At 35.2% G+C, this 13538-nt stretch overlaps 1 protein-coding gene across 2 annotated transcripts; it reads right to left on the bottom strand.

The window, feature by feature from the left end:
• Positions 1 to 677: 677 nt before the first annotated feature.
• Positions 678 to 13538, bottom strand: LOC108607418 (paired box protein Pax-6). 2 transcript variants are annotated; one of them, XM_017998213.1, is made up of 9 exons: positions 13376 to 13538; positions 12510 to 12695; positions 9532 to 9697; positions 9012 to 9192; positions 6050 to 6746; positions 3353 to 3526; positions 2864 to 3130; positions 1645 to 1969; positions 678 to 1563 (listed from the first exon to the last, which is right to left on the bottom strand). In XM_017998213.1, exons 1-9 carry the CDS (start codon positions 13476 to 13478, stop codon positions 963 to 965), a joined length of 2700 nt encoding a protein of 899 aa, XP_017853702.1. In that variant the 5' UTR covers positions 13479 to 13538; the 3' UTR covers positions 678 to 962. The 2 variants fall into 2 exon arrangements, with proteins under 2 accessions (XP_017853702.1, XP_017853703.1); XM_017998214.1 differs by lacking the exons at positions 678 to 1563; positions 1645 to 1969; positions 2864 to 3130; positions 3353 to 3526 and adding an exon at positions 5775 to 5932.

Below are 13538 nucleotides of genomic sequence, written 5' to 3'. Positions count from 1 at the left end.
TTTAAATTGGTTTAATAAAAAAAAAAAAAAAAACTTCAAAGCGATTTGGCTTTGGTATAAGAGCACCTACATACAAAATTTAGTTGCCCTAGCTCATAAAGTTGTTGAGAAACAGTTGTTTATGCATCCAGACAGACGGAGATGGCTATATCGACTCAATTTGTCTTGCTGATCACGAATAAATATACTATATGAAGTCTGCCTCGACACATTCTCCCAAACAAATTTGCTTGAAAAAAGAATGAAAAGATCTGTATGTATATATATACTATCTATATTGGCCCCTTTTGGCGATATGGTTCATACAGTTTGTTCAGAGTTTCTGCTTTGCCTAATAATTTAATTTATTCTAATAAATTCTGCACTCATTTAATTTTATTTACACCCTTTTCAATTTTAAATTAAGTTCTTAAGCACATATATTACATAATCAAAAATTATTTTAAATTTCAATATCGACTCAGTTTATATATATAAATGCCTAAATAATATAGTAGTTTGGTTAAAACATAGTGGAAAATCCAAAGAGAATTGTCAATAGCTGGAGCTTTCTGCTTACGTCCCGGAAATAAATATTCTGAAATTAATGTAGAAATTAAAACAAATGAAATTTTGTGTGTTGATCCCCTCCGTATTGGCAAAATACGTATTATTTTTTAAGTTAACATAAGTTTCATTTTATTCACATTTATTTCGGTTACTTTACTGGGTGATTCCACGAGCGGTATATACATACATATGTAAACAGTTTCGACAACCTTGATGGCTTACGTTGGATGAGTTATTTTAAATATTGAATTAGAGATATGTAAATTCGATTTGCATGTAATATTTTAAGTACATAATTATAGTACAGCTAACGAGCATAATATCATAATCATAGTCATAGTTGGAGGAGGCTAGATTATCTCACCCAACTTGTAGTCTTTCTAACTCTACTCTTTCCACTCGAATATCATAAATTAAACCCACGGTGAATAGAAACAGGAAGCAAAGAACTGTTGCTTTCCCGACCCATGCGATCCCGGATTACTGTTCCCCGACGGTGTTATGCTATTGGCTGCAGCTGCAGCTGCATAATTGTAGCTCATGTGTGCATATGATGGCATAGACGGTGATGTTGCCGATATATTTTCAGAGCCAAAACTGCCTCCGGATACACTTATTTGATTTGGACTACAAGCTGCTTGACGTTGTTCTATATTGTGATGATGGGTTATAGAATTCGTATTTTCTTCAGATGTTGATGTAGCTGAAGCTGTCGAAGTTTGAGGCTGGGCTTGCGTGGGAGGTAATCCATAAGCAGACAGCATCTCGTAACTAGTGACATTATTGCTGTTTGGATGCGGGTTAACAATGTTAACAGTAGGACTATTACAGGCAGTGCTGCCTCCAGTTGCAACACCTCCGACGCCTACCCCAACACCAAGAATGTGGTGTGATGTTATAGGTTGTGGGCGCAGTGACATATGACAGGGATACATAGAGGGCGGTGTTAGCTCTCTTTGTTGGGATACTGTCGAAGGTGACGCCAGTATTGGCGCATGACTAAAGTTTTGAGATCTGTAAATATCAAAGTCATTACGGTCATCATATTTTTAATTTCATTAATGTTTTTCGTTTATTTTGTTTTTGAGTACCTACCCATATCCTTCACTCATTGATATCGCGGTGTGGTGCATATTCGAATACATGGTGCTCATGGACCCACTAAATCCACTGTTGAAGTTGAGCCGTGGTGATATAGGTGGAACAAGAGAATGGGGCGCGTGATGATGGTGATGCTGCTGATCAGCAATTCCCAAGCTCGGGGAGCAAGCGTTACCCCTATCGTCGCTCAAACGACTAGCGGGAATATTATGTGCTAGACCTCCTGCACGTGCGTGGTGCGCAGCATCGGAAGAGGGGGTATCAGCTCTAACCGTTTGTGCCACAATTGAACTTGGCGATGATAGCCCATTAAGCGCATCTATTAAAAATATATAAGAATGAATATTGTAAGCATTTGTATTTTTTTTGATCAATTTTTGAGAAGCAAGAACGCATTAAAATTAGGCGCAGCTTCCACTTTGACTAGGGTATCACAGAAAATGAACGTACACACGCACAGGCGGTTACACAAATAATAGATTACGCGTCAGGAGCATGCCGCGTTAGCAAGCCCATTCTGCTATTTGTATGGAACATTGAATTGTCAATGATTCGTTTTGATATTTTATTATCGGTTGATAAAGATTGTGTGTGATTTATTGAAATAAAATTTTACTCCAATTTGCTAAAATGGGTGGGGGAAATTTAAAAACAACAAAAAAAAAGTGTACTGCCTTGGACATAGGAGCACCTATATACCAATTTGATTGCTCTAGCTCTTATAGTCTCTGAGTTATTCTTCCTTATACAGACAGACATGGAAGAATGTATGTACTTTATGTTTTCCCATAGTTTAAGTAATAGTTTGAGTAACAATATTTCTGCAAATACTGGTAATCCAATATGTATTGTATTTTAGTCTTCAGCCGATGCGAAAAATTGAGAGAATTGGGACTAATTGTGCAAGCGAATGGTTGGTGCAAAAAAAAAAACCTGTACTACCGCGGGTGACTCCGAACTTTTTATTTGATCTTGAGAAGGATACACTTTTGAGAGTTATCGCTTGTATTTTGAATACATTTATTCTATGCTAAGGGATAGTACAAAAAGTATCTGGATCAAAATCTAACGCAATAAAGTCGCAAATAGACAGTGAGTGATTGGATCAAATAAGAGTTTGAACCACCTTCTTGACGATACATATCAAGAATTATAATGCACAAGTCAACAAACATCAAAAAAATTAAAAAAAAAATAAAAGAGAATTACTTACTGTTTGCAGATCCAACTAACATTGAAGAGCACGTGCCCAGACTGTTTGGACTGTCAGTCATGGATGCTGTCGCTGACGTTGAAGACGATGTGCCCCCATTCGTTCCGGTTGAGTTTGGAGTTCGCCGTTGATTACGTAGTTTTTCCTCTCTACGCCATTTAGCCCGACGATTTGAAAACCAAACCTGTATCCTTGCTTCAGGTAATCCAATCTTTCCCGCTAATCGCTCTCGCGCGAAAACGTCCGGATAATGAGTTCTTTCAAACTCTAAAATTAAAGTGCCGAGAAAAAAGTACTATAATTGAAAAGTCAAATCTTTACGTGTGCATTGCTTAGATTTAAGATTTTAACTAAGAACGTTTTATCGTCCTTAATTTAATTAAGTTAAAGAAAGATTCCAGGTATTTTAAACGGCCTATTCATGACAGGCTCAGCTTAACCTGAAATGAACGGCCGTATTATTTATTTATTTCTCTTCTGTATACCTACCTTTTTCTAGACTATCAATTTGTTCATTTGTGAATGATGTTCGATTTCTTTGCAATTTTCTTTTTAGAATTAATCGCGCTTGGTCATCTTCACTATTTCCAATATTGGATCCACCACCATTAGAATTGTCCCCTTCACCAGAGCCCGTTTCGTCTGACTGGTGGCCATCGATCTCTGAAATAAGATATATACTATTGGTAAATTTTACTGGTTTATTTAAAAAGACTAAGAATAATAGTAATATATTTAACTCTAAACGTTATGAAAATAAATTATTTATTTAATTTCTTAACTAGAAATTAAAAAGAAAATATTATTCCTATGATTGTCTCGTCCGTTGAACAGCAAAGCGTACGATGAACTAAAAATTAATAGCGTACTACCAACAAAAATAATATATATTCACATATTGATCACACTTAGTTAACATCAAAGCAGCCGACTTCCAGTCGCAACATTTCGATCTCAGATTGCCGTTGTTAAAACAACTAAGACCTTGTTTGTGTCCGTGTGCTTATAGTATATGCACGAAAGTAGTATGTATGTACATAACTGGCATTAAATGTGAGTGAATGTGACAGAGCAAATAGATGCTGATAGGTCTGTGAAACATGCCGCAGGTCCGGAGCTCGGTCCAGTCCAGGGCACACGTCATTTGTTGAGTAAACTGCAATGTGCTGACAGGCAACAATAACAACTAAACCAGCAACAACAGCAATCCCAATAAGGAACGGGGGAGGAGGAGTAGTGACAACGACAACAACAACAATAATATGCAACTGAAACAACTGCCTGAAAACATTCGAAAGCAGACAATGTGACAGTGATATGACAAGGGAGAGTGTTTGTAAGAATGGGAGAGATAGACACACATACACTGATGATAAGGCGAGACAACTTTAGCATGAGGTTTTTTGATAAGATTTTATAAATATGTATTTATGCTTTGTATTTATGTATCCCACCATCACTTTAACCACACAGCCTCCGCCTCAACCCCAATTCTTTTACAGCACCCAAGCATAGCCACCCCCACAGTTTGGCGTTTAATGAAGTGTCATCGCCTGTAAAATGAGTCCGTAAATCGCATTAAAGCAACTACACGGTTAAGGGTGAACTTGTCATCGCACGCAGGCACGGTTATTCCGATTCCCCGCCGTAACGTCACATCGTAGCTATTGCTACTGACATCCTTACAGCCTCAGGCTTACGAATTACAAGGGGATATGGCCAAAGTTACCGTAAGCATTGCCGCAGCCAAATAGTTGAGGCAGGCCACGTGCTTTGATTTTTCCGTTGGGAGCACGTTTACAAATCTCTGTTAGCAATTGTTGTTGTGCTCTTATGGCTAAGCTAATCTGAAGATATTTAGGAGCCAACTCCAATAAATTCAAAATTGTCAAAGCAGCCATAATATACTGCAAAAAAAGATAGCAAGTCTTGGTATTTATTTACAAAATTGGCCATATTTTGTCTAATGCGCCGAATACTTCAGTGCTTTGGGATTCGAATGTTGAGAATTTTCTATATCATCATATAAAGTATATTACTGCGTATGTATGTATATTTTTTATCAGCAAGGGATCAAAGCCCTGTCCTGAGCCCTGAGCCCTGTCTGTCTGTCTGTATTATCAATAAAGAATTTAAATTTGACATATAAAAAAGATACATATGTATACCATGTTCTCGATCAGTACAATCGGATAAATAACTTCGGAAATATTCCCATTTTAGTATAGACAGCGCTTTCTAAAGTAATATGCGTCGCTCCTGGCGCTATAGCGAAAATGTGCAATAACGCGTTGACCACAGTTAAAGCATTTGAAAAAGTTGTCTGCGCCTAATCTTTAATCCGTTCTTGTTTATATAGTATGTATGTTCATGCTCATTTAAAGTTTAATTAAAATTCAGAGCAGGAACAATTGATACCCAATTCATACACAAAAAACACGCAGCTAAAGAAATTATTAGTCACAAATAAAACAGTCACAGCATTAGATGGGATTTCATTTAACCTAATAATACGCACGATTGAATTAAAATATTCTGCGTACAAATACATACAGTCACAACTAAGAAACACATAACTGCATTACCTTTGGCAGTGCAATCGATTTTGTCAGACTACGTTCTCACACTATCCAAAAACTTCGACGAGGGAAAGTCTTGCCGTGCGTGCATAAAACGGTGAAGCACGTGACCAAATGTCACACTGGTTTATTGCCCAGCTTCATTCCTTTTATTTATTTTTTATGTACTGATTCATCCTTACTCTTCTGTTGCTCAAATCAGTTTGTTTTTAAAGTATTTAAGCTTAAGACGAATTCATGTACATATATTGTACTCAATACGTCCAGCATACTGTAACGAAATCAGCTGGCCGATAAGCTCAGCTTTCGATGGGATCAGCAGACCGCCACTTAAAGTTCTTCTTATCGATCGGCCGCCAAGAAGTTCTAGCCCGGGCTGCTTCTCGTCCCTGACGACTTTTCGTCCCTGGACTCTCTTCGGCCTTGGTTCTGTACTTCCCTATGCCTCGGACAGTGCGAACGTGTGGAATTTAACTAAAAATTAAATCTTCTAATAACAAATCATTAGATCTTTGGCAATCAAAATCATTATCATAACTAAAACAAACTACAAAAAAATAAAAAACAAAATATTCAAACATATCCATACTATTTAAACAAACATTACCCTTTTTCAGCATTACATCGTCAGCGTTTATAGTGGAATTGTTAATGTGAGTGGTTGACGCTGATAGACTTGCTAGATCGCTGGGCGGAGTCAACGGATGACTGGAACTAGGACCAGGTACAGCTCCCACGGCACTGCTTCCATATACACCCGCGGATATTAAGCAGGAAGATGAAGGAATATCATTTGCATTAAGAGGAGCCGCATACCAGGAACCGGTTGAATAATGACGAGCCTGCCAGCCCTGTTGGGTCTGCTGATGGTGGCCATGTAGATGGTTCACATGCGAATGATGATGTGCGCCAAAATGATTTGACCCGGTCGAAATATGGTGTTGACCATGAAGAGCAGATGCCATCGGAGCAGATGGTGGATCTATTGCTGAAGAGTGATGTGTGTTCAGCATACGTAGTTTTTCATAAATGGACTCTTGGTCGCTACATTCTCCAGAATTACTAGCCCCGCCGCTCTCTGACGAGTTTAATGGAGTGGCTGTCTGTTTCACATCACTCGTGGAGCTTAATCCCGATCCACCGGCTACTTGTAAATTGTTGCCAAGGGTACCTTCCCCACCATTGTCATTATTATTACAAACACCACTGTTTGGACTCAAATTGGCATTGGTTGTAGTTGGGACCGCGCTTTGTTGCTCCTTTTGTGCCGCCAAATTTCTCAACACTCGGTTTATTGATGACACCTAAAAAATGAACCAAAAATGAACTATTTAGTTGAATATTGAGTAGGGCTAAAATCAATAATATGTACTAGGCTGTCTTCCAATGGTGTAAAAAACAATTTGCGACACCATAAACTTTTCATATATGTATTTGTATGCATTCATACTATGTATGCTTTTAATGTCAATTGAGCATTACAAATATTCATTTAATTTACATAGTGCAGAAAACGTTCACTTCAGACGTATTTTTTATTTGTGATATTGCATGGATACAAAGATATACATATATAAATGTGTGCATATCCATATTTACTATTGCTTTTTGGTGGCAAAGAGTATGTCCTAGTTGGATGCGTTCGACCGCAACCTGCACGGTATTTTTTCCTTTTTTCATTATTATTTTTAGTTACTGCCTGCGCATGACAAGGCTTTTGAAATGAATTTAAAAGGCAACAGAAAAAGCAAAGGAACGAAAAACGGGAAAGCATATAAATGAGCGAGTGAGAATAACAGGGAAAAGTGCAGTTAAGTGGAAAAATTAGGCAAAAAATTTCGATTTGAGGGAACAAACAAACGAACCAACGAATATACATGTACATACATTTCTATACAAATTTACTTTAAAAATAAAAATGAGCGATGTCCCTGAAACCGTTGCAAAAAATTACTTGTGTACGCGTGTACATGTACACTTATATGTGTATGTACATACACATCAATGATAACAGGGTTGGCTGACTGAATAAAAGTTATGTGCAGAAACATGCATATGTACACAAATACATACGCACATATTTTATATTTAGGAACCTAGTATTTGAAATATAAGAACTGCCATTATGTATAACTGATTTTTTAAAACTTCATACTAATAATTAATATCACCTACTAGTGCCAACGCGTTACATTTCATCAAGTTGAACTTATTGAGAGCCCTACTATTTAAAGCTGTAGACTCTGGTAACAGTTTCTGGTAACTACCGCTTTCACCCCTCAGATTGGCACGTCAGGGCTGAACGAAACCAAGCTGGACAAGGCAGGACATAGCCGGGCTGGCCAGCACATCCAAACGATATAATTTTGATGTGACTCCCTCGTCGTGCATCGACTCGCTAAGCTAGTCCTTACCCTCGCGCGTGAAGTTCAACGCTTAACGCTTTTGTGGTGGCGTTCTGTATTTATTTAATATTGTACGTTTTTCATACTTCTCTAGCACTGATTTCCCTTTTTGTCGCTTAATGTGCATAAAAGATTTTCCCTTCCATTTGAATGAGCACATTTTCCACACAACTGTCAATGGGGAAATGCACAACGCAAGCTATTCGGCATCGCTGTCACAATTCATTTTGCTTTTTTTTATGTTTTTTTTTTTTGGCATACTTAGTAAACAATACAAAAATGGTAAAATGTCAATGCTAACTAGAAGTATGAGCATAATAAAAGGCAAGAAATAAAATACCGCTAAAAATATAAAAGATTACGAAGTGAACAATAATATAGATTAATAATAGATTAATTTTTATTTGTAATTCTTATTTTTTTGCAAAAATATCGTATATACGCAATTTTCGCAAAAAATAAAAATTAATCTTCAAATATAAATAAAAGCCTGCAAAACATTTTTGGCTTCCAACGGCTAAGTAAGCTGACTGCACTAAAACTACAATACAAACATTCCAATGTTTAGGTTACTACAATTAGGTTAGGTTTCTACAATTTTGTATTTAATTTCAAATAATTAACGATAATGAACCCTATTTAAGTCATCAAACATTGAAACTACTAATCAAATTTTTATTCGTATATTCGTTTTTATACACTTTGATATTTTTGTAAAAAAAATGGAAAGTGTTATTATGAAGTTGTGCAAATGTATGTAACAGGGAGAAGGAGACGTGCTTTGCACTTGTAAACATTTGTAGTTAATCTTTATTCCTTCTACTCTTAACTGTACTTGAGTATTCGCGCATAATTTAAGTATTCTTGTGTGTGCTTTTTTTTTACTTTTCATTTTGTATAAAGGCCAAAACGAGCAAAAATGTAAAGGAATTAAGAAATATTTCAGAACGAGCGGATAAATAACTGAGGAGTTATTCAAATTTTAATTTTCACAATAGACAGCGGGGTGCGCTTGCTGATTCTGAGCGTTTCCGCGATAGCTGTCTTATGTGTATGTGTTTGTGAGTGCGTGTCTTTACTGCGATGCCCCAGTCAAAGTGTATATAAAAGTTGATTAGACGCATTGTACTGTTACATACAAATCCTTATTTCTCAGATACTCACACTGGGTATGTTGTCATTTGTGCAAACATTTTCTTGCAATAATCTATCGCGAATCTCCCATGCAAATATACTAGGACATTCACGTTTGTATTGTGATATCTTACTAACAACTTCAGCAGTTGCAACGCGTGGCTTAGAGCCTCCAATGGCTCGTGGACGAATGCTTCCAGTTTCGTAATAACTGAAATAAGTTAAACAGCATTATTACCAAAAAGAAAATATGTGATTACACATGATTAGCAAAAGGCAAGTGAGTTTTTAGGGTTATCAAATATAATAAATAATAATAATTTGCAATTAAAAAAATAAGGAAATTATATCAAATATATATATATATATATATATGTATATATAAAAATATTAAATGTATATATAAAATATAACGACACACATTTTTAGTGTTACTGTGATATACAAATATATAACCGGACCAATGTTCAAACCCTATTATAAATCAGAATGTAAGCAACCGAAAAATAGGAAAATATTATATGTACAGGAAAATTTAAAAATAGCTTACCGCCCTAAAATTTTACTAACGCATCCATTAGAAACTTGAAGAATCCGAGAAATATCACAAGGTCGAGCTCCAGAATGCGCAAGCTCCACGATTTTTTGTCGGGTGGAATCGGGTAATGGTCTACCTCCTACAAAAACGCCACCCAATTGATTTACCCCACTGTGACCTGTAAAAGTTTTAAATATATATGCAAACTTTTATAAAAATGCTTATATTACATCTCGATTATTTAATTTAGAAACTTGGAGGCAGATTCATTAGAATACGTTAATATTCAGTAAAGCTTCAAATAGCACATACCCAACATAAATTAGTAGAAACATAAAAATGCTACGAAAACGATATAAAAATATGCTTATTGAAAATGAACAAATGATATTAGCATTATAGCTGACTCTTTTAGATTTAGTTTCAATGGTGCATTATATTAGTTAAGACGCTTGAGGACAACAAAATGAATACAGAAATGTCATACTCATTTCTCAGTAAGCTTATATTTAGTAACTTTACAATGTATTTGATTGAAGAAGGTACGAACTCAAAGGATTACGCTGTATCTAACAAAATGGATGAGTGGATAAAGTGAGCTGTCAATAAAGCAACAACCAAAATAAACAAAACAAGAATAAAAAAATCAAATGAAAGGGTCAAACAGATAAAACAAAAAAGAGCCTTTAAAAGGGTAGCGTAAGTAAACCTATTGAAGCATGGATTTAAAATTAATTTTCCAAGAATTGATAACAAGAAAATATCTCAATAATCTGCGTATCAATTTATTTCTTACTACTTTTACGCAACCTTCGAGGCACCGGTCAATTGTTACCACTTCATCGATATACATACATACTTACATATAATAAGAGGGTCAGACCTATTTATATGAATTTCATTTAAGTTTATTCGATACGAGATTCTTTACGGACCAGTTAAAATTATATACACTTTGACATTTTTGTAAAAAAAAATTTAAAAAGGCAGTATAAATCATCTATATATTCTTGATAAGCAACACAAGCTGTCCGTCCGAAATAACGATTTACGCACCCAATACTTACTATTTATTTTGAACAAAATATGTGCAAAAAGAAAATTATACATGCATTGTACATACATACAAATACATATGTACATGTGCATAAATATTATACAAGAATCTTGCCTTCATGACGCAGGGAAGAAGTTCATTGACATAATAGTTTAGATTTGGCTGACCGTCACACACTTAGAAGGTTCATTTGTGTTTGGCATTAATGTAGGGTGACCTTCTATCTCCATACTTAGAAACACACAGTATTTTCAGGCAAGGCTTTTGTTTTTCCTTTTAGTCGACTTTGGCTTTCAACATCAATAATTGTTTTCATTTGTAACAACATGACTCGGAACGTTTGCCGACACACTGAAGGGAAAGCGCATACAATGTATAAATGCACACTCTTCAAAATCATTAAAGGTGAAAAATAATTGTGTTGATTCACAAATAACAATGGTGCGGACATAAGAGAGAGTACTTAACAGCACAGCGGGTGCGTGTACCGATGTAGTAGCAGGCGACATACCCCCGACCTCGATCCCATTCCGATCCTATTTACGAAAAAAAATATATAAAATGAAGAAAGGGAATGGTCAGATCCCAGTGCAGTTAATGTCCCAGAAGCCAGATCAACGTCTTTACTTGGCCAGCCCTTTGTCGTGAGCTATGATCAACTTGGCTTGTTTTGTTCTTGGTGTGTTCAGAATTTGGTTTTTATATTCTTTTGTGCAGTACGCTGACAATTCCAAACTGCATTGTTGTAATATAATTGACAGCTTGTGCTGTTATCGCTCCTGCTGCATCTGCGATAAATCCAGTCATTCATCGCACAATGCTGTCAAACAATTAGTTAAAATCAAAAATACAATAAAAAAAATTCCTGAAGACAAACTATTTGCAATTTTCACACTATATGCCAAATTTTTCACTTCGTACGTTCAGTGCATTAGCCCGGGTCCAGACAATACTTGAATCCAAAGTATAACATGCCATGCTGTTAAATAAATAACTCAATTATGTACCTGGGCAGCACTTAACGGTTATTATTGACATAAGTAGCTATTTAATTTAATTACCGTGATATATATGTATGTCAAATCAGCGAAGGTCATTTAATTATGTGAATGTTACCTACATAAAATACTGCTAAGACTTAAAGTTTCCATTCTACGTAAAAATACCAAGCTTTGGGAGAAATACATAGAAAGGTAAGTTTTAAGAATGGTAAGTTTTTTGAATTTAGATTTTCATAGTTTTTTATATTGCTTGGCAAATCCGAAAGATTTGATTTACAGGACATTGGTTAATCGTAATTGTTTTTAGTTCAGATTTAAATACTATTTTAAATACTAAACGCTGGCAAGCATCTCAAGGAATTTGTGAAAACTCCATGATCTGCGCGCTATTAAAAACTTACAAAAATAATGATATAACTGGTGAATTAAGAGAGCGTAAGAGTTGATAGCTCTGTGGGTTATAATTGGCGAAAGCTAGATCACCGAAAATTGGTGGTTACTAAGCAAAAATATTTTTTGGAACAAACACGATTTATATTTGGAAAATCCGTCAGTGCTGCCAATGAATTTCATATAATAATATATAATCCTGACATTTTTGAAATAATTAAGTCTTAATACTAGATGTAATTATATTCATTTATACGGATACTATATTCACACATATTGACGCATTTTCACAAACGTATCGTATCGCATTCCGACTTAAGACACTTTCGCAAAAGATTTGCTCAAATCCACAAATATCTTGATTTTTAAAATTTCTTTTTAATAAAGAAATAAGTGATTATTATGAAGAGTATATGTACAGTTTTATCTTAAGAGTTGATGTTTTAACAATAAGACTACCTATTTCCATTTTTATAAATATAAGTCAAAAAATTACAAAAACCCATAATATTTAAAGTTATTAGTTAAATTTGTAAACGTACATTCATCATCTGTTAAGTGGTAATATGTAGTAGTAAAGTACGATGATGTTGAATGTGGTTGTGGAACTGTGGTCGCGTCCGGGGCTGCCATCGGAACAGTTGTAGTGGCCTTCCCACCAATACCGCCCAGGCCGCTGCCACTTGGAACGCCCAAGCAGGGCAGATTTCTCATAGCAAGAATATTGTCTATAAGAAAAAGAGGAGAGTAAAATAAAATTGATCATACATCAACTCTCAAAACAATATAATATAAATTACGTGTTTGCGTGTATAAAGAAAAACTTTTTACTACTCGAAATATAGTATTTTAAGTAAAATTTAATGAAGATGATAAAAGTGCAAATTTGATTGATAAAAAAAACTTTATAATAAGTTGCAAATGATTGTAATTTAAGATAACAGCACAAACATTTTCTTTATGCAAATCTAAGGTTTGCTAGACTTATAATATATCAAGTGCATTGCATAATGTTCTTTGACTTAAACGGCTTTACTGCATTTTTATTACATGTATACAATGTACAATATGTAGTACATTCTTACAATTTAAAGTCTTATCAGTATTATAGGCTTAGTTCGTATTTAATTTTTCAATATTGGCGTAGAGAAAAACTCATCGTGAGAGATCTGACATTTTATGTAAATAAACAAACATAAACTGATGAAGATTAAAGGGAATTGACAAGATGCTTGATTCCCATATCGTATTATACGTATGTAATATAACCTATATGAACATTATGTAGATACTTAAAACGCCTATTCTATAAAATAGGAAAGGACAAAACATACTATTGTCGTCATTAATTTGCTTTAACAAAAGTATGAGTATTATTAAGTAGATTTTTAAGGAAAAGTTAAATTACCTTTATGGGACATATCATCTAAAGTCGGCAACCTTTCAATAAGAGCCCCAGCTGACCAGGGCACTGCTCCTATCGTAGCCGGATTCGGTTGAAGTGTAAACATAATGAATTAATGATATGTGGGATATAGTAGTTATAGTAGCGCGGTTATCGCAGCGATTTC

The sequence above is a fragment of the Drosophila busckii genome, chromosome 4 (genome assembly GCF_011750605.1).
Source record: "Drosophila busckii strain San Diego stock center, stock number 13000-0081.31 chromosome 4, ASM1175060v1, whole genome shotgun sequence".
NCBI classification, from domain to species: Eukaryota; Metazoa; Arthropoda; class Insecta; order Diptera; family Drosophilidae; genus Drosophila; species Drosophila busckii.
Note: the sequence above shows the minus strand (reverse complement) of the source record. Positions and strands in the feature narration are given on the sequence as shown.